General features: G+C 41.7%; 1 protein-coding gene across 1 annotated transcript; it reads left to right on the top strand.

The window, feature by feature from the left end:
• Window positions 1–720: 720 nt before the first annotated feature.
• On the top strand, window positions 721–21,217 carry mrasa (muscle RAS oncogene homolog a). The gene is made up of 6 exons (XM_079518208.1): window positions 721–851; window positions 13,988–14,276; window positions 16,623–16,776; window positions 17,526–17,625; window positions 17,904–17,983; window positions 18,745–21,217. The coding sequence occupies exons 2-6, from the start codon at window positions 14,084–14,086 to the stop codon at window positions 18,842–18,844; spliced, it is 627 nt and encodes a 208-aa protein (XP_079374334.1). The 5' UTR covers window positions 721–851; window positions 13,988–14,083; the 3' UTR covers window positions 18,845–21,217.
• The last annotated feature ends 284 nt before the right edge of the window (window positions 21,218–21,501 follow it).

Genomic DNA, 21,501 nt, shown 5'->3' on the forward strand with positions numbered 1-21,501 from the left:
TGGAGTCTCCCAGGGTTCTTAAAAATGCTTAACCTGTTGCTTTATTGCAAGCAATCTATGAACAAAACACCATAATATGATTAATTGGTTATTATACTGCAATGAAAATAGAGTATAGACCTATATTTGATTAGAAACCTGTATGTCAGTCTAATTTTAATGTTAGGACCACTGATTAAAAACAAAACAAAAACAGAACAGAAAATATAAAATGAAAAGGATTATGATTTTCAACAGGATATTTTCTCCATTTGAAAATGTCATTAAATCCACTATTAGAAGGGGGATTGGCAATCATGGTTCCACCATGATAAATAATACCTACAAATTCGACCTTTCATCATCATCATCAATGACCATGCGGATGTTGTCCCAAGATGACTAATTGCTAATTTGACGGGAGTATCCCTTTAAACAACTCGCCAGCCGCGACATAACGGAACAGTCCATTCTAGACAAAAAGGGAGACCCATATGTCCCACGAGTCAGCTTTCTAACGGCTCTCAAGACTGCACGCGAAATGTGTGCTTTTTAATCTAGGTGAATATTTTACATGCACATTTCCCCCTAAATCAATAATACTATATTCCGTGAAATCGAGTTATTTGTCAATATCAATTATTTAAAAAAACGAGGGACACCCCTTCAGGGCTATTCTATTTTTAGTATCAGCTGTTGCAATATAAAGATTTGCTACACAACGTATTGTTTTGCGGATGTGCGAAGCACACTCCCGACTGTGGAAGCAGGGCTGAGGGCGGTGGGATAGAGAACACAAATACACACAGATCGAGATGTGGAATATGACAACGTGAAGCAATTCCTTTCTACACGATAGCGACGCTATATCGGTAAGTGGCTCTTTTTTCCCCTATTTTTATTTATTTTTTGCTGAGAGAGAAAGGGTCGTGAATATGGACAGAGGGGAGCTAAGAAAAATCTAAAATCCCGTATAGGCTGCAGCACCTCATGAAATCATCAACTTAGCATACTGTAATTTGAGGCTTTACATTAACCTGATGATTCCACGGCAAAGGCGCAGTTCAAGATTGTTTGATTCAAGAAGATACTATATGATATATGGACGCCAATATTCCATTTGCGGAAATTGCTTATTGCTGCAAACTTCTGAGAAAGATGAAGCAACCGAAATCCGTTATTCAGGGGCGGTAGCTATCTTTTTCGCCCCATACTGTCGCACACATAGAAACACGTACGGGCCTTGCCTTTATAATAGGCTATGCCCAAACTAAGACATGTGTTTTTTTTCCAGAGGGCTGTGCACACTCGTCTTTCTTAACCTGGTATGTTATTATGGTGTTATTCGTCAATCAAAGTGATCGACAATGTGTATTTGACTCGCTGTGTGTGTGTGTGTGTGTGTGTGTGTGTGTGTGTGTGTGTGTGTGTGTGTGTGTGTGTGTGTGTGTGTGTGCATACATACGACATGCATACAAACCGACACACGCACACACGTAAAGTACATACATACATACATACATACATACATACATACATACATACATACATACATACATACATACATACATACATACATACATACATACATACACATAGGCCTACATACTAATGTAATACATGTATTGTTGTTGAAGAAATTCTGTGGAGATTCTTCATGTATCAGATCATAGGATGAGATCATTCAGAAGCACCAGGCAGTCCACACACACACACACACACACACACACACACACACACACACACACACACACACACACACACACACACACACACACACACACACACACACACACACACACACACACACACACACACACACACACAGAGGCATATTCATCACTATTAATAGCATAGTGAAATCACCAGATAATTTGGCTATTAGGGGGCATGAGGAGTCACAGACCCCCTCTTAGGCTCTCATCGCAGCTTCATGTAAATGTAAGACCTCGTCAAACCCCGCTGAGGATGATGAAGTTTCAGAAGACACTGTTCTGACTTGTGAAACGTCAACTGAATGAATAATTCCGTTATTAGGGAGTTTGGTCAGCCTGCCGTAGCACAATTATTGTGCTGCCTGAAACCTCGTAAACCTATGTGCTTTGCAGCAGAGGAGGAATTCCCCATAGAATGACTGGTAGACAGTGATGGAAAAAGTACTTACGTATTGTACTTGAGTAAAAGTCTCAATACTGCAGTGTAGACATAGCCTATACTCTATACACAATTAAAAGTTCAGAATTCAAGTAAGTAAAAGTACTCATTATGCAGAATGTCCCATTTCAAGTTTTCAAATGTATAAAAATATTTAGCAAATAGCTTGTAGATCGGCTATTTTCAAATGGTCAAAATGTATAAAGGGGATGAAGAGGTTCATTTATTTATTTTTAATATTAATCAACTAGGCCTAAAGTAACTAGACCTAAAGTTTTCAAACAAATGTAGTGGAGTAAATGTAATTGGAAATGCTCCAACAAAGCACAAAATCCCTCAAACTTGTAGGCTACGTAAGTGCAGTACTTGAGTAAATGTACTTAGTTAGTTTCCACCACTGCTGGTGGATGTTTGGTTTCCACATGGGGGAAAAGGTGCTCGGTTGAAAATCTCATCACTTCTTTAACTATTCATACCAGTCAGTAATGGATACCTCCCTAGTTTACAGAGTATTACACGAAGGAGCTCTGAAAGAATGTCTGTAAAATGGCACAGCTCCTTTAAGTAGGCCTATGTAGTTATGGATACAAGCAGGCATGGTAATTGGGCTACATATTTTAATAGCTGGAGTGAAGTGATGGGAAACGGGCCAATGCCCTATACAAGTGGTTCCCAAACTTTTTCATGTCAAGGACGGTCAAGGACCCCCAAATTGAAACTTATTAGGCCGCGGACCCCCATTTAAAAACATATGCCAGGGCATTTCAAGGCTAAAATGATCGTACTGTACCATGTACTGTACCACATGCTGTTTTCTCTTTACTGACTAATAACATAGGCTATTCAATCAAATCAATCAAACAATAATTATTATATAACACATTCCTAAAACACTCACATGGACACGCTCATACACATTCATTGTTGTGTTTCATTTTAAACTAAGGGACTGCAATGGAAATAAGCCGTTGGCTTTCTTGCATTTATCCTTTTGATGGTGATGTATAACTATATGCATTTTTCTGTACATGTAAACATTGTCAATAAACAAATCAATCAATCAATCAATCAAAAAGATTAACGACTTGAAGTAGCATTTAATCCTGAATTAACTCATTTCCAATATCAGTTCACCATCCTTATATCTATAGGCTAATACTCTTTTTACTGATTGGATTCCATTGATTTCTTGTAGTATAGATGTCATAAAACATTTACATTTTTGGTTTTCAAAATGGACCCATGCTGAATAGTGAATACTCTCAAGAGTATCACTTGCCAAATGGGAGCTCACCAGCAAAAGAGATGTGATTCAATTTGAGGAACCCACATAGTTTGAGTGAACATGGTTGTGGGGTTTCACAGCATTGTACTAGTGGTTCTTACAACGTCATGATTCCTTGGGTTCCATTTGATTCCATTTGTACACTCTCAGAGTTATGGAGGTTTTTGAAATTTAGAAGTTTGAGGACCACTGGTCTGTACCATAGTTGCCTGTATTTCAGTGGCATTGTGAGGCTATACTGGGAAGTGGATGTTATATAATGGTGTACGTCTGCATCACATCTTGTGCTACAGTATGCTGCCCGATATCTTCACACACAATCACTTTTTTAACACTGAGTATTTGACTTTGCAATATTCTGAAGAAAACGAAATGGCATTCTCATTATATAATTGCACTTCAGGAAATTATGTTTCATATTTCAGAATTTATTGTAATAGAACTAGTCATATAGTAGGAACAAAGACCCATATACGTGCCAACCAGAACCCTTAGATCATCTGACAAAGGTCTCCTCACTTTAGGGATAAACTGTAAATCAGGTTGTGGTGCTTTCAGTCGCTATGGTCCCACTCTGTGGACGTCTATACCAGTTGATCTAAGGTTTGTTAACATTAATTCATTCTTGCATGTTAATCATATGTAATTGTGTTAAAAGAACGACTTCAGCATTGTCAACTACTGGCTGTATAGTATCTTCATATAATTGGTCCTCACTAATGCAAATTGTAATTATGGTAGTAATTTTGTTAGCCTGGTCCCCAGCCTTTATCTCCAAGGAGCCTGGTCATGACCTAAAGCAGAGGGGATATAAGAGCAGGACTTCCGACGTCTGTATTTCCCACAGAAACTATTTTTTTTGACCAATCACAACACTCGTTTCATTCACAGAGAATGTAAACAGATTTGTATAAAGCCTCAACGTCATTTCCTTGGGCGGTATTTCCGTTTCGACACTGAACCAGCTAGGTCTTGCTTATTTTCTACTTGGACTGTATCTCAGAGGATGGCTGTGGACAGTTCAGAAACCCATACACCAGTGACATCATCGATGGGGAATCCAAACGAATAGAAACAGCAGGCCTGAATAGTTAGCATGCTAGAAACCATTGTTCTTGCATACACCCCCCCAAAAAAATAAAAAATAATAATCTTGTTTGAAATGAGTGCCAAACCTGCCTACCAACACTGTGTGTGTGTGTGTGTGTGTGTGTGTGCGTGTGCGTGTGCGTGTGCGTGTGCGTGTGTGCGCGCGCGCGCGTGCGTGCGTGCGAGAGAGACTAGAGAGAATTAAACTGATTATCCAATCAATTTCTACTTTGTATCAAGGAGATATAAAGGACAGTGAGGGACAGCTAGCTCAATTTCCCTGGACAGCCACGTTATTCTTTAGATTAAAAGACAACAGCAGCATGTTGGAAGTATAGCTAAATTCACTGCATGAAGTCTTTATCAGGACAGAGCAGATCAGAGAAGTTATATATGACAGTGTTGGAACAGTGTTGATTTCGTCAACCAAAACTATAGGACGAAAAATGTTCGTCGATTACCATTATTCACTGACAAACTAAATAAAAACTAAGCCATGATGACCTAAATTATGACCGAATATAGATATACTGACAATTTCGTCACTCAATCTTTTCAGGCCGTGACACCCCCAAAATAATCATATTTGAACTGGGACCCTGCAGCACTTTGAATTATAAGAAGTTGAGGCTTTTTTCTTTTTCCCAGATAAATATTGTGTAAATATAACCCCCCTTGGGGCCCCGACCCACAGTTTGAGGTATGTGATTATATGTGAACATTTTCTGGTAGAACAGTTTGAACTCATTGAACTCATTGTACTAGCACAGCACAGGCTAGGGTGTGCTCTGTGTTCCCCATGAGTCCCTGTTACATGAGCAAAAATAACTGCTCTGTTCCCATGTGAACAGGCCAGGGAAGATGCATATCCTTCCCTGTGATCAGCCAGTAGTCAACAGCAGATTTAAACTGGTACTTTGTGGGTCCACAGTAGAGCCACACCGTATATTGGGCATTATTTGACAACATCGTTATCAGGAATAATGCAGACAAATTTTAGCCATTTTCAGCCTGGATACAAATTTGGGGCATGTCATTATAGGCACATGTTTTGAAAACATTTTGTTTTCATACACAAAATATTTGTCAAAACATCAGTAATCGGTTGTCTAGGTAGGACTATCCAAAATCGGGACTGGCATGATCAGCTAACAAAATGTATTCGGCTACATAAACTACATGGAAATCTTGAGTGGGTTATTTGACAACATAGTCCAGCTGATATGAATCAACTCTCTTGGCAACTAGATGCACAACGACATGAAGAATGAATAAGCTGTAGCTGGTCCTGTTTGGCTTTCATGAGGAAACCCCATATCCTTTCCCAGGACAGCCACAGTCGATAAGGCTACAGGGCCACAAGCACGATGACTGATCAGCTGGCTGGCTGGAGGATGTTGGATGGTTACATGCAAAACAAATCTGCATCCATGCTTAAAGGACGACTTCACCCATTTTCAATCTATCTTCATATAATTGGTCCTCACAATAAAATTGTACCATTTTTGTCTACTCACTCCGGGTCTCAGAGGAGGGCTGTGGACGCTTCAGAAACCTGCCTACCAGTGACATCATTGTAGGAATTTTTGCCAGCTACTTGAAAAGCAGCTGGACAACGTGTTCACCTACCTCTACTACCCCTGGATTTTCCCCTAGGCCTACACCAAAGAATTAGCCAATTAGTATTGGCTAAATTTTAAAAGTTTATCCGAATAGGGTAAATAGGGTAAATTGCCGATCACAGATAGGGTAAATTGCCGATTACCGATCAGAGTGAATATCGGTGACCAATTATCTAAAATATTTACCTTATAATCCCTTCCTTATATTTCTGTGTGATGTGCACAGCTTGACCAGGTCCTTAGGTCCTCTGAGTCTAATTCTGCAGTGATTTAACTGAGTTGTCCTTTTCCATCATGAAGTTACACTATTACTGTGTTTACCCGACATTGTTCTAATCATTCATTTGTGATCAGTCACGCTGTGACAAACTGTGTCCAGTCTTTGTTATGAGGTGTACACTGCCCCTAAGTGGTGGTTTGTATTAGCAGCAGGAGCAGAGCTTAAATGCGACCAAGCACCTCCGAAATGTTTGTATTGAGAGTGCTGCACGGCGCGTCTTTAAACGAGTCAACGGGGTACACTGCAATACAATACAATGCAGTAACCAATCAGGAACGTTACACATCGTAGAACATTTTTAATCAACATTTGACATTTCATGGCATATATTAGCCTATTATAATTGTTACTCACTAGTAGTGGTATACTATTATATAATATTTACGTTGCTGGCTTGCTCATTTTAAATAAAATATAAGCTGGTGAGGCTGGTGAGACTTCATTTGTCATTTGTATTCAGGTCAGTGGACGAGCTGACACTGCTCTACTAGCGACCGTAGTAGCGACCTAGTGGACACTTTTTCGTCATTGGTTGCCTGCCTCTGCCCCATAAAACCCATAACTGAACGGCATGAAACCCATACTCTGAACGTCGCAACATGAAGCCATATTCTTGGCTGCATATAGCCGCAATGTGAAGCCGTGAGCTGAGGCAGACTGTGGCACACAAACGAGAGCCTGCTGTTTTTAAAACAAGATTTATTTTATTTTTATTTCGCAATAAAAATGGCTTCCATTATAGCATGCTAACTTTCCAGGATCAGAAAGCCTGCAGTCTCTATTAGCTTGGATTCCCCATAAATTATGTCACTGGTAGTCGGGTTTCTGAACTGTCTACAGACCTCCTCTGGTCTGTAATGAGGACCAATTATTTGAAGATAGGTTGAAAAGTATTTTAATCTAAAGATGAGGTTACCAACTGGAGATCTTTGCTGTTGCAACCAGTTTGTGTCGAGTTTGGTTGTCACTTGAAGATGTGCTCTCCACCAAGACGAGGTTAAGAATGAAAGACTAATGGTTACTACAGCATTTTAACTAAACTTGGCCCCAATTAGACAATCCCAACCAAAGTACAAGCCAATCTAGAAGATTTCCTATTTTTGGAAAAAGTTAGATCATTTTGGAATACTTTTGAAAGAAATAGTGGTGCCAGTTTGAAAGTGGTAATATAAACAAAATCAGAAAAGATCTGCATAATTTCCAATAGGTCAAATTAAAGGACTATAATTGCCATTCCATATTACTGTTGAAAAGCAGGACTGGTGAGAGAATCTCAGTTCGGAGAATCTCAGTTCACGCCACGGTGCTGTTCAAGAGTTGTTTTTTTCTACTGTCATGATGACTTACTGTGATCAACTGACTGACTATGAGCGAATGGGTGTCTGGCTGTAAACAAGTGACAGCTTGGACTTGGAGTAATACAAGAGTTGGTTGGCTGAGTCGCAACTAGCTGCACCATGTACAGTACACTGTACAGTATGAAAGGAAGCCCGATGGGCGAACTCCAAGCACACTCCCGAAGAGTAAGGACAGTTTAACCACTTAAACCTTATATGGTATATCTTCGCAAAAAATTGCTGATCTACACGAGCTTGTAGAGCTCATTAACATTAAAGATAAAACTGCCAAAAGGATGCTGAAAGACACAAGTGACTATTTGGATAGAGACATTTGGTGTTTTACATCATCATAGCACAATATATTCCGTGGGCTGTTGGTTGGTAGGTTGACTGGCACTGACCGACTGGTTGACTAGCTGGTTGGCTGTAGAAGGGAAGATGCTTCCTTCCCTCTATTGTGCAGGGCAGGAAGGGGCAGACTGTAGCCAGCTGACAGCTGTTTCCTGATGGATGAAGGAGGGATGTGGGAGTGGTGCTGCTGGGCCCAGTTTGACAGTCCTTTCGCCTCTCTCTAGTTGTGTCTACTCTACTGCTGCTGGTGTTGTTGTCAAACTGTGTGTGTGTGTGTGTGTGTGTGTGTGTGTGTGTGTGTGTGTGTGTGTGTGTGTGTGTGTGTGTGTGTGTGTGTGTGTGTGTGCTTTTTTATATTACCCCTCTCCTTCTTGTCAAATAGGCCTAGGGGAAAGTGCTTTTTAACTCATTTACTGATAAATGAGTTGAGCCAGTAGCTACTGTATGGAAGCATAAAGCTGCCAAAATTCTAATGAAATGCCAAAAAAAAAAAAAAAAAAAAGTGTGACTCGCTCTCTCGTAGCCTGCGATGAGAATATAATTTACCTGTGGGATAACAAAGGTACACACGTCTAGTTTCTGGAAAGTGCACTCCCGTTCATATTTTAGAAATCAGGGAAACTACGCCACATCATGGCTTTTATTGGGAAGGTATTATTCTTCCGGTTTGAGGGAAAGGAAGTTCTGGTTTGAGGGTTCCGGCCTGATGACTACAAAACAATGACTACAACATTAGGGCCGGGACTTTAACGCGTTAATTGAGATTAATTAACTACAGAAAAATTAACGCGTTAAAAAAATTAACGCATTTAATCGCACCTTTTTTTCACGGCGGAACGTTTCTCACTGGGCGCATTTCTAGTACTGAATAGGCTCATTAGGCTGCTGCACTCCTTGCACGGCTTGCAGGGGGAGGAGCAGCCCCCCCCCCCCTCGCAGCAGCAGCAGTCCAGTTCACTCTACACTACAGCTCCGTCAGACAACAACAACAACACCCAAACGAATCGAATGAAGAAGCCGCTTATATCGCTTTTGCTCCGTGGATGGGACATTTAGATTTAAAAGCTATCGGATGGACGGTGGATAGCAGCATGGTTGTGTGCAATGTCAGAGGGAAAGGATCCATAAGCCATATGACCAACGCTAGCTTCCATGCTAGCTGCTTCAGCTTAGCATGTCGCAGAGTAGAGGCTTGCAGAAGCTCGCGGAGATTTCACCACAGCACGAAGCTGTCAAGCTGTCCTCGATGCGAAACATACTGAAGCAGCAAGTGTGAAAGTCCGTGGTCAGACAATGGTCTGCCCCAACCCCATGTGAAATGCACTCCCCAGCTAGTTCATTCCACCGTTTTTTATTTTATTCCTTTGTCTAAGTGTTTCCCCCCTAATAAAGTTGTTTTTATTTGCTTTCTCATGCCCCACCATGTAAAGCACATTTGAGTATTCATAGACACTTTATATAGGCACTTGCTGCACTTGTTTATCTGTTAAAAAAAAGTTGTATTGCTTAAAGGAGAATACCACTCATTTTCAACATTTTTCTATGGAGTTGTGTGGAACACTGGAAATAATAAAAAGTCACCCCATTTTGTGTTGCCTAGAACTGGAGGTCTGACAAAAAACAGTAACAATATGAAGTACAGCTTTGTGATGTCACTGAGATGTACTTGTTACTGTTACTGATTTTTTTCAGACCTCCAGTTCAAGGCAACACAGAATGGGGTGACTTTTATTATTATTTCCTTTTCCACACAACAGCTCTAAGGTATATTAATGACAGTACAATGTTGAAAATGAGTGGTATCCTGTAGTCACTATTCATTGATTCACTGGGATACCAAAAAACATTTGAAAATCACTGTTCTCGGGTTGAATATTGATATGCGATTAAAATGCGATTAATCAAGATTAATTAATCACAAAGCTTCTAATTAATTAGATTAACATTTTTTATCGAGTCCCAGCTCTACTAACAATATCATCCGATTCCAACCAGATCATGAACCTGAAAAGGAATGCTGCCCAGGCTAGGATTTTACTGGATTGCTGAATTCCTACAATGACCATAATGCTTTGCTGCACTGCTCCTCTTTGTGGAGAAGGGGAGGGCTGTCTTACTGAGACAATATGTAGTCCAGGAAGCATTGGCCGCTGCAGTTTGTTAGAGCCATGTGTGTGCACAAGGGGGCGGAAGTGCGCAGGAAGAGTGCTGAAGGCTGCGTCGCTGTAGCCTGGTTAATAAACCAGACCGAATCAGCCGTTGGCAAAAAAAAGTTGCCTACCAGCGGATTACGGTCTGGCGAGGCTCAGTAGCACGCCTCTTTCCTACAGCAGAGAACAGGTCGGACCAATCGGGACACGGTATGCAATATAGGCGGGCTTTGGTACAGTGACGTTCAATGCTTGAGACTTTTGACTGACAGTAGCTCTGACCAATTGCGTCAAAGAGAAAATGTTCCCCGGGAAATGAAATCCAAGTGGAGCCAGCCCAGACTGATATACCGCGACAGTGTTGTGTGATATTAGTCTGGCTTATTAGCCAGGCTAGCGTCGCTGCCCAAGTGACGTCACTCATGCGACTCCTCCATGTCTCTCGCTGCCACTCAAGTGACTACTGGCCACAGTGGGACTTACGTTATGCTTGCTTCCGCTATGCTTCGTAAGGAATCTCGGGAAAATGTTGCCCCCTCTCGAGAACACATTCCTTGGGAAGCCATGCTTTCATTTGCTGTATCGTACATGATTCTATTGATATCCAGTCAAATGACAAGCACAATCGTAACTTCGGATCGGACGATGTTTGCCACATTACGCACGGAAAGACAGCCCTATACTCGCGTAGTTCCATTCCATTTCCATCCAATCTCAAAGACTCGTGCACCGCATTTCAAAGGCTTATTCCTTCATGAATCCAATGAAAAAACAAACCAAACCAAATGACAGCTGCTTTTCCATAGAAACAAATGAAGAGTATGTGCGTGTATGCAATCTCTTCCTCCTTGTCGGGATGCTTCCTCACTCTTAATACTCAACAATGTTTGATGTGATAATAATTTTACTATAATCACCATTTTATTATTCAAGTGTTACATGAATCAGACATAATTAAAAAGTAAAAAATAAATAAAAGCTTTGCGCATAACGCCACCACAGCTGACTTTCAAAGGGAATGGCACCCGCCATGCTGATTGGGTTAATGGAGGTGACGCTCAAAACACACCCATGACTAATTCAGGGCCGTTTTACGCACAGCGCCATGGCACAAATTACCGCACCTATAATAGCAAAATGGCATTGCATGGTCACGCCTCCACATCTTAAATTAAGACATAACCTGGCGGTAAATTTGATGTTCAAAATAGGGACCTGTGAGTGGGAATACACAATTTATTAAAATACTGTGAATGTGAATGTGATACACAATTTCTTAAAAAAACAGCTAATTTGAGGGAGATAAGAGGAACAGAGTATAGGTTAATATGAATTACCGGTAGTTTGATTGAAATTAGGCTACCGAGGATATTTTGTGCCAACAATATGAACTCCCTCACCCCTCTGTATGTATTTCAGTATGGTATTAGGTAATGGCTGTAGGGGTCCAACAGTTAGTTGAACAAATCATTTATTATGTAAATTGTAATTGATTTTGGGGCAAAAGTTGGACCTTTTTCTTTTAGTGAGCATGCAGATCTTCTATTCTCGCTATTTTTGTGCAACACTGTTGTCTAACGAAGTACTGTATAAAAGGGCTAAAGAGTTAATCAGATTTAGTTTATTACAAACAATATTTTAGATTAGTTTTTTCCATATTGACTCATAATGTAAAACAATAAATTATATAAAATATTTGTTGGTTATGTAACATTAATCAAAACAGTAATAATAATATCACTACGAAAATTGTCTATTAGTTACAGCCCTGATTGTTGGCCATAAAGAGCTCACAATATTACACATTCAGCTTAATCTCTCCCATCATGTCTGCCAATTGCCTCATCATCACCATTCTTGTGTCTGTTGTTAACTTCAAGCCTTTGTCCTCACTTGCCCCTTCTCCTTCACCCTTCTCTCCTTCTGCGAACCTCTCTCTGTGGTGAGAATGAAAACCCTTTGCCATAATAGCAGCACGGTATCCCGTGAAAATGGGCGAGGATCCACAACACAAGGAACAAAAGCTCTTGGCTTAGTCATGCTCCCTGGGAGATGTGATGACCATGTTGTATTTCTCAAGCTTTCCCATAACACAAGGACCTTCCCCTTCAGTCATATAGGTGTAGAACAGACACTGAAGGTGGATATTTATCAATAGACATTCAGTTTTCAGCATGACGAGCAAATCCCTGGCTCTTTTCAACATCTACAATATAACCACTCATACCGTACCAATGTAGACACTTTTATTTTTGTTTTTAAAAAGCCATAATTACAAACTAGCGTAACCCAATTTTGTCTGAACTCTGAACCATCACATTTCTCCACCGATTCTGTGGTTGTGTGGTGGGCTAAACGAGGAGACAGGGAGGAGTCCCTGGCCTGGTTTCCTCTGTGGGGACAAAACAGGGCTATAGCCAGGGCATATTCATTAGCCTGGGTTCCAATACTGGGACTAATTGAACTATAGGCTGGGCTTAGCTATTCATGTGGTTTCCAATAAGGCTGCAACTATTGATTATAGTCTCAGCAATTATTCTATTGATTACTTAATGCAGTGGTTCTCAACCGTTTTCAGGCAGCAACCCCGCAATATAAACATATTTGAACTGAGGACCCCTCACAATAATCATATTTGAACTGGGGACCCATACCAAAATAGCCATAACGTCATGCGAGCTTGTAGATCTGCTATTTTCAAAATGTTCGCCTCTCTTAGATTATTTGACAATTTGGCCAATATTTGACCAGTTTTTATAGTATAGTTTGTTGATTATGCAGTAATGGTCTTTTTTGTATTAAAAATATCTTGAAAGTCATTGTCACTTTACTGTCATCTGGGATCCCCCCCGAGTGTCCTGACCCACAGGTTGAGAACCAATGACTTCATCGATAGAATTTCTTAATAATAATCAAGACTATGGTTGTCCTGGTTTGTTCCTGTATACAGGAAACCAGGCTAATGCACAAGACCTGAAGAGTGGTTCCCAACAGGGACTAACAAGGCTATAGCCAGGGCTAATTCATTAGCCTGCTTTCCAATACAGGGAAACAGACAATCTGTGTAATAACCGTCCCTATTCTGAGGTGAACGGTAACCTAAAACAGCCAATCTTGCTATCTACAAGCTCACACCGCGCAACAATGCAGTAGGCCTACTCTCAAGTAAATGTAATAGTGGATACAGAATAGTTGTATCCACTAGTAATCGAGAATTCTAATAGTAATAGAAAATGCTATTTAAGAATACAAGTTTCACAAAGAAACAGTGGTGGAAAAAGTACTCAAATGTTTTACTTAAGTAAAAGTATAAATACTGCAATGTAGAAGTACTCCGTTACAAGTAGAAGTCCCATATTAAAAATGTACTCAAATAAAAGTACAAAAGTATTGGCATCAAAATGTACTTAAATTACTAAAAGTAAAAGTACTCTGCAGAATGTCCCATTTCACAAGTTAAAATCTTTTCTGTTTCTACCTCTCTCTGTCTTTATCTCTCTCTCTCTCTCTCTCTCTCTCTCTCTCTCTCTCTCTCTCTCTCTCTCTCTCTCTCTGGTTCAGCTAGGCTAGGGTGTCCATAGTGATGAATAAGCAGCAGCAACAACAACCTAAACACCTGTCTTTCTTTCTGCTTTTCTCTCCCGCTCTATCTGTCGCTCCCTCCATTCTTCCTTCTTCAAACTCCCCCCCACCCCCACCCCCACTCCCACTCCCGTCTCTCTCCTCTCTCTCTCTAGCCTTCCCTACAGGTGCGTCTCTCTAGCCACCTACTAGCCTGTGTGCCCACACACCTTTTATCACGGTTGTGGCGGTAGGTAGGTAGGTAGGTAGCCATGGCAACCAGCGCAATGCCTAGCGACAACCTGCCGACATACAAGCTGGTGGTGGTGGGAGACGGTGGTGTGGGGAAGAGCGCGCTCACCATCCAGTTCTTTCAGAAGATCTTCGTGCCAGACTACGACCCCACCATAGAGGACTCCTACCTGAAACACACCGAGATAGACGGACAGTGGGCCATACTGGACGGTAGGGCGTGTGCGCGCGCGTGTGTTTGTGTGTGTGTGTGTGGATGTCCATCAGAGTTTTCTCCAGAGTGGTAGTGAGATCTTTGGTGTGCACTGTGCAGACTGCATTAAGACAAGGCTGTGTGCTACAGCTCCAGTCCTATAATATATGATATATCTGTCTATTCTGCATACTGTAAGAGGTTGGAGATGCAGGCTGGAGTCACCTTTGACTTTATTCAGGCTTGAAGGTAATCTATGTAACATCAGGAAGTTACAGGCAACCACTAAGTTGACCTATGACAATATGATCGAGCTACAGTATGCTGATGATTGTGCGCTGGCATAGCTCCACACACCAGAGGCCCCACAAAACACTCTCAGCAGCTGTAACTTCAATTCAATTCAATTTTAGACAAGTTGTCTCAAGACACATTACATGTAGAGCAAAGACCCGGCAGAGATCCCACCCTGAGCAAGCAACCACAACCACTACACAGTACACACCACACATTGGGATTGACGTCAACACAGAGAAAATGGAAGCAATTTGTCAGTTGAGCGCCGACTGCCGACCTAACTCCACACCATCCAGCAACGTTCACATCATAGAAGGGAAACCGCTGCACACATAATATTTGACACCTGCATATTTGAAACAAGCCTTAAACAAGCCTCAACATAATGTTGTCAATGTCTATAAGGAGAAAGGTTTTTGAGGCTGAATGAATGAAAGGAATGGTGGCACGCACTATGAGCCGGCTTGTGTCAAACACTGGTGGTGTGTCCTGTGATGCCCTCGCGCTAGTTAGCCTACCTCTGGCCGTTGTTTGTAGCACACGCTGCCGTTTAATCGACGCGATCGTGGATGTGGATTGTGTTAATTTCCCTGTTGGAGCGCGGCTGCTCGTATCCCCTGTCCCAGTCCTCGTTGCGGCAGGTAATGCCGGTTTATGACACCGGAGTCAACACTTTGTGGATCATCCCTGAGAGTTTTATGATCAACAATCAGTAAGAAGATTCACAGCGCCCTGACCATGAATGACGTTTTGACTGACTGTTTATTTTATGGCGGAGGACGGAGGTGAACCTTTAAATGAACGGGCCATTTGTTTTGATTCTTACTATTGTGTTGCGTTGCCTGTGAACATTAATTGCGTGCGTGGGGTATTGACTGAACATTGGTTGACCACTCCAACCAATGTGAGATTTGAGGAATTGACTATTGACTGTGGGAAACGTGTGAACATTGAACTATTGCATTTTGGGAGTTTGGTTTCACTATATCCATTTAATACTCTGTTGGCAAACAAGTTACTGTGTGTGTGTGGACTTTCAAACTAGGAAGGGTATGGCCTGGTCAGCCTGCAATGACATGCATAAGATCTGGTCATCCCAGCTTAGTAAGATGTTAAAAGTACAAATATTTAGGACGACCGTTGAGCCGATTCTACTCTATGGCTCCGAGACATGGACACTTTCAAAGAAACTAGAGAAACGGTTGGATGGCACTTACACCCGCCTTCTAATGAGAGCGCAAAATCTGTCTTGGAAGAGCCACCCATACATCGACTAATCTAATATACGGCAACCTTCCCCGTGTTTCTTCACTAGTCAGATCCAGAAGAACACAGTTTGCCGGCCACTGCTACAGAGCTGACAATGAGGTTATATCTTCCCTTCTTCTCTGGAGTCCTGCCTCAAAGCAGACCAGAGGTAGAAAACTGTCGTTCCCTGATGTCATCGCCAGGGGAGGATTATCGTGATCCATGATCTCGATCGCAGTCGAAAAATGATGATGTGTGTGTGTGCATGTGTGGCCGTGCGTGCGTGTGTTTTCTTTATGATTTTATAAGGTATATTGTGTTTGTTTAATTCAGGTTTGATATAATCTCATCGGTCCCTTGTATGGTTGTTGGTGGTATTTATTTAAACATTTTTGTCAGACTGACACTGACAGGCGCCCCTGCAATTACCCCAGCAAACCGCTACAACTTTAACTATATTAGCTACTTTTGATTATTATTACACACATTAACACATACATTCCCCAATTCAGCCCTACTGTACATACATTTGGGTCCGAAAATACAAGCTCACAGCTGGTAGATCTTATATTTTCAAAAGATTTGTATACAATATATTTCATACATTTGAAAACTTGTGAAATGGGACATTCTGCACAATGAGTACTTTCTACGTTTGGGACTTTAAGTAGGCTACATTTTGAAACCAATACTTTTGTACTTTCAAGTAAACTGTTTTTTCCCCCAGACTTTCACTTGTAACAGAGTATTTCTACATTTTCCACAGTATTGATACTTTTATGTAAGTCAAAAATAACCTTTTCCTCCCACTGATGTTACAGTGCTGGACACGGCCGGTCAGGAGGAGTTCAGTGCCATGAGGGAACAGTACATGAGGACAGGTGACGGCTTCCTCATCGTCTTCTCGGTGACGGACAAGGCCAGCTTCGAGCATGTCGATCGATTCCACCAACTCATACTACGGGTCAAAGACAGGTTAGAGGACAGTTAATTCCTATACAGTTCAGTCAGACAACTCACAATTAGATTGAGACCAATAATTGCTTGTGAACATATTATTTATGAAATGTAAATGTAAGTGTGAATATTATCTTTGATCTTGGCGTTCAGGCTCTGCTTATACATTACTCCCTGCTCAGCATACAACCATTTAAGAGCAGGGAGATATAAATCTATTAAAAATATGGTGCATGATGTAGCCTACTATATGTGACGTGTCAGGCAGGTGACCAAATTGGTGGTTGTAATTGGTTACTTGTAACGGAGTATTTCTATATTGCTGTTTCTAGGCGTCTCTAGTGAAGCGTCAGAGATCGCCCTCTCCTCTCGACCTCCCACCCACGAATGTGGGCTATTGTGTTCGTTGGAGTTCCCAGCTAAGCTGGAGACACTGTGGGGGAATTAAATCCCAGCCTTCACAGTGTTTGGCAGGAGCCAGAAGCGTTACCCCTGTCTGTGCCACACAGATGCCTGCTGAGCACATTTTAGTTTTGATGGGAAATTTCATGAACCCATGACAGACTAGAAAGAATACATTCCAGCCAATAAGAGTGTGTGTGTGTGTGTGTGTGTGTGTGTGTGTGTGTGTGTGTGTGTGTGTGTGTGTGTGTGTGTGTGTGTGTGTGTGTGTGTGTGTGTGTGTGTGTGTGTGTGTGTGTGTGTGTGTGTGTGTGTGTGTGTGTGTGTGTGTGTGTGTGTGTGTGTGTGTGTGCTCTACCTTTCAGAGAGGCGTTCCCCATGGTGCTTGTGGCCAACAAAGTGGACCTAGTCCACCTGAGAAAAATCACCAGTGAGCAGGGCCAGGAGATGGCTGCCAAACACAATGTAAGTAGTAGGTGTGTGTGTTGCTACACAATGAAAATAGCAGATCTACAAGCTCACAAAGCATCATGATGAGATGCATTGTGAGCTTGTAGATTGTCAAAGTAAAGTACAAGTTGGGTTTTACTATTAATAAAAAGCAACAATCACACAATAACAGGACAATATTCAGCAGCTGAGTCAGATATAGGCTCAAGCAGACATGCAATAGCCAACTCTCTGCCTGTCAATAACTCTTTGTCTTTCCCATGAAATATGGATGCATATTTTTGTCTTTCCAGATAACATATATTGAAACTAGTGCCAAGGACCCTCCCATGAATGTTGACAAAGCCTTTCACGAGCTGGTCCGTGTTATAAGGTAACTCAACCGTTATAATTCATTATATTGTTTTTTGTAATAAATATAATAATTATTGTAATGATTGTTTTCCCCTTGGGTTCTTTTGCAAATGTGCTTTAAATAATGTGTCTTTTCTAAATCATTATTTTCATGAAATTAGCTCAGTACACAGATACTGCACAGTAAAATCTTTGTTAATTTAACTCTGAAAGAGTGTGCAACGGGAACCAATTGGACCCAGAAGGGTCCATTTGGTCCCATTTATGAGAGAGAGAGAGGGCTCACGTTACTTTTCCATTGTGGAATCTTCGAGAAACAGATTTGAATGCATTAAATTCACTATGAATGTGAAGTAAAAAAAAATTCTATTTTTTCAAAGGGAGAGGATGAGGAGAGAAAAATCCCAGAGTTATTTCCTGTCTGACAGACGTGTAATTTCTGAAGAATTTGGTTTGTGTTGATGTTTCACTGTGTGGTCATATCCTGTCTGAAGTCCCACTACTGCCACTGGAGTGCAAGGGTTAGGGGAAGAACAAAACATGGAGTGGAGTAGTTTTGAGGCGGTTTCTCATAACCTAGTCCTCTTGTCTGGAGTCTGGAAATGACTCTGCTAGCTACATTGTGTGAGACTGAGGAGAGAAGATCAGTGGATACACATTGCCCCCTTGTGGCCATATTTATGAAACTATGTCTCTCTCTCTCTCTCTCTCTCTCTCTCTCTCTCTCTCTCTCTCTCTCTCTCTCTCTCTCTCCCGGCATCCACCCATCCATCACCACAGGCAACAGGTGCCAGAGCGAAGCCTAAAGAAGAAGAAGAAGATGAAGTGGCGAGGGGAACGCTCCACTGGGTCTCACAGGTTCCACTGTGTTATATTGTGACTGTCCTGTTCTTCTGTGTCCCTCAATAACTTAAACCCACAGACACGTACACACACACACACACACACACACACACACACACACACACACACACACACACACACACACACACACACACACACACACACACACACACACACACACACACACGTACGTCAGGGAACACTGCAGCCCCTGCAGGCAACAACTACTGGAGCACAAATGTAAGGGAGGGACGCATTGGAAACACGGATGTACGGAATGGATGCACTGAAGGATGGATGGATGGAAGAACGGAAGAACGGAAGGAGAGCTAAATCTGTTTCCTACCTTGGAACGATCGCCATGTTTTCCTTTCCTCAATGGGCTGGAGTCCTCACCCCCGTCCCCACTGCAGGGAACCGCAGCAAAGGGTTTTCCGTTTCTCTGTCGATTCTTTCGTCTCAGAAGCATATTGGCAAGGAGGGCGAGGAGCACAAGACTGTCTTACCAGAGAAAAGAGATCACAAACGTACCGTTCTGTTGGAAACAGTCTTTGGGGTGGGGGAAGAGAGTGAATGGCGAGGGGGCAGCAGGAGGTTGGCGGAGGTGCCGTATTTTCAGGGATGTGTCTGTTCCACCGTCCCTGCTGTACCTCCTTACCTTTGTATCATTTTGGGTGTGGGGAAGGGGTAAAATAGAACAGAAAAGCACACCTGTGTCAAACTTCTCAATTGTCAAATTTTTGATCCAATGTGTTGAGATTGCACTTATTCCGCATAGGGGACATTTGAAGTGCAGGGATGGACAGACGGACGGACGGACGGACGGACGGACGGACGGACGTGATGATGTCGTTCCGGGGACCCATGAAAATGAATGTTTTGCCATTGTCAGTGGGTGACCTGTGAGTTTTGTGAGTGTAAATTGTACATTATGGTCGTTGTGGTATCGAAACAAGGCAAGTTACACGTGATGGGGAAAGGGCAAATGGTTGAAGGAAAGTTGCTTGATGCTGGTCAAAACGGGTGAGAAAGAACAATCATATTGACCAATGTTGTTGATGATTAATGAATGGAGAAATGTGTAAATGCCATTCGTCATTGACTGTGTGTGTGTGTGTGTGTGTGTGTGTGTGTGTGTGTGTGTGTGTGTGTGTGTGTGTGTGTGTGTGTGTGTGTGTGTGTGTGTGTGTGTGTGTGTGTGTGTGTGTGTGTGTGTGTGTCTCTTCAGGCCTCTATGTAAATCTAACAGGGCTACATGGGCTGCGTTGTATTGGACATCTCAGCAGCTTGTCTGTTTACACAATAGTAGGATTGGATCTTTCCCTCCATATGTGATACAAATCAGAGCCCAGTTGTAGTGCACAGAAATATGAATGATGGGGAGCAGCCTGTCCTTTCATTGAGAATTTAGCAGTAATCCATACTACTTCTGCACTGTATGAAACGGGCCCTGATCTTTTATTTCCAATGTTGTCCAAGCAGATAAACCCTTTTGTATGTAACATAAATATTCAACGTGACTTTTGTTCTATACAGATTGTATCTGTATCAATGTAGGTCAGAAGAAAGCTATTCCAAGAAAGATTTAATTTAAGTTACATTCTTACGCAACAAACTAGGGGAAATGAGGGCTACATGAATCAGACTGGAGAAGCTGTTGATTTGCACTGGTCACTCGCCAAATGTGATTCATTCATAGCAGGGCTGCACGAAAGAAGTCAGTTTTGTGTTATTGGTGAAATACGTAAAAAGTGCTGTTCACAATAGTGTTGTTAGCCCATGATTAATGATAACTATGGGCCAACCATAATTGTGAGGCAATGCTATCGCAAGGCTAACTTAGCCCCACTTTCACATTGCACCAGTCCATGACTATATGTCCTGAAATCAGGAATACTGCTCTATAGCTGGACTTTCTATCCCTGGGCTAAAGTAGGACATATGCCACTTTGGAATGTGCCATTCTGAATATTCTGGTAGCCCAGGCTATCAGAAAATACTGTATGTATTCAATGTAAGTTTGTTTTTTAAGGGGACCACAAACTAAGCAACAAGACATTCAGTATGTATGTAGTCAGACAGGTGAATGGGAAGGTTAATGTAATAATAGCCTATGGAACAATGTAATAACCTATGAAACCTATGAAATGGCTTGTACTGTTAACACACTAAAATATTTTGGGGCTTTTGTCTGGACGCATATTGTCACTTGAAGGAAGGAAGCTTTTGCACTTTTAATAGATTTTCTGACTTTCATATTGGCATGTTATTTTCTTTACCAATCTGCAAATGAAAGGGATGGCATTGAGAAAGTATTCTGAATGTAAGAAAGAAAGATAGAAAAGGAATAAAAAAAATCAGTAATAGCTAAATAAGCAAATAGAGTTAACTTGTAGCCCTATCTGCCTGTGCGTGCCTGTTGCCGTAGGGTGGGAGGGTAGGGGGGCTGTGGGCTTAAAGGGATTGTGACATTTTTATTTATGTTTTTGTAATTTTTCTTTTTACATTCAGTAGATTTTCTGTGGTGTGGGGTTTTCTGGCTCAAACAGGTGCTCTGAGTTTCCTGCTGTTTGTGATGTAAGAGACAGAAAATCCCATATATGTCAATGGGATTTGCAAGCAGATGTCACTGTTTTCACTGTTTTGCCCGTTTTCATTGCAGCTCAGAAAGACTTCCAAACCCCAGAGAAAGCT

Source organism: Electrona antarctica (genome assembly GCF_951216825.1).
Source record: "Electrona antarctica genome assembly, chromosome: 13".
In the NCBI taxonomy this organism is placed as follows: domain Eukaryota; kingdom Metazoa; phylum Chordata; class Actinopteri; order Myctophiformes; family Myctophidae; genus Electrona; species Electrona antarctica.

What these genes read in the sequence shown, in the direction of transcription:
- mrasa (XM_079518208.1), top strand. Translation starts at nt 14,084, where the DNA reads ATGGCAACCAGCGCAATGCCTAGCGACAACCTGCCGACATACAAGCTG. An exon ending in ACAGTGGGCCATACTGGACG is followed by an intron (nt 14,277 to 16,622) that starts GTAGGGCGTGTG and finishes CTGATGTTACAG; the next exon opens with TGCTGGACACGGCCGGTCAG. An exon ending in GAGCTGGTCCGTGTTATAAG is followed by an intron (nt 17,984 to 18,744) that starts GTAACTCAACCG and finishes CCATCACCACAG; the next exon opens with GCAACAGGTGCCAGAGCGAA.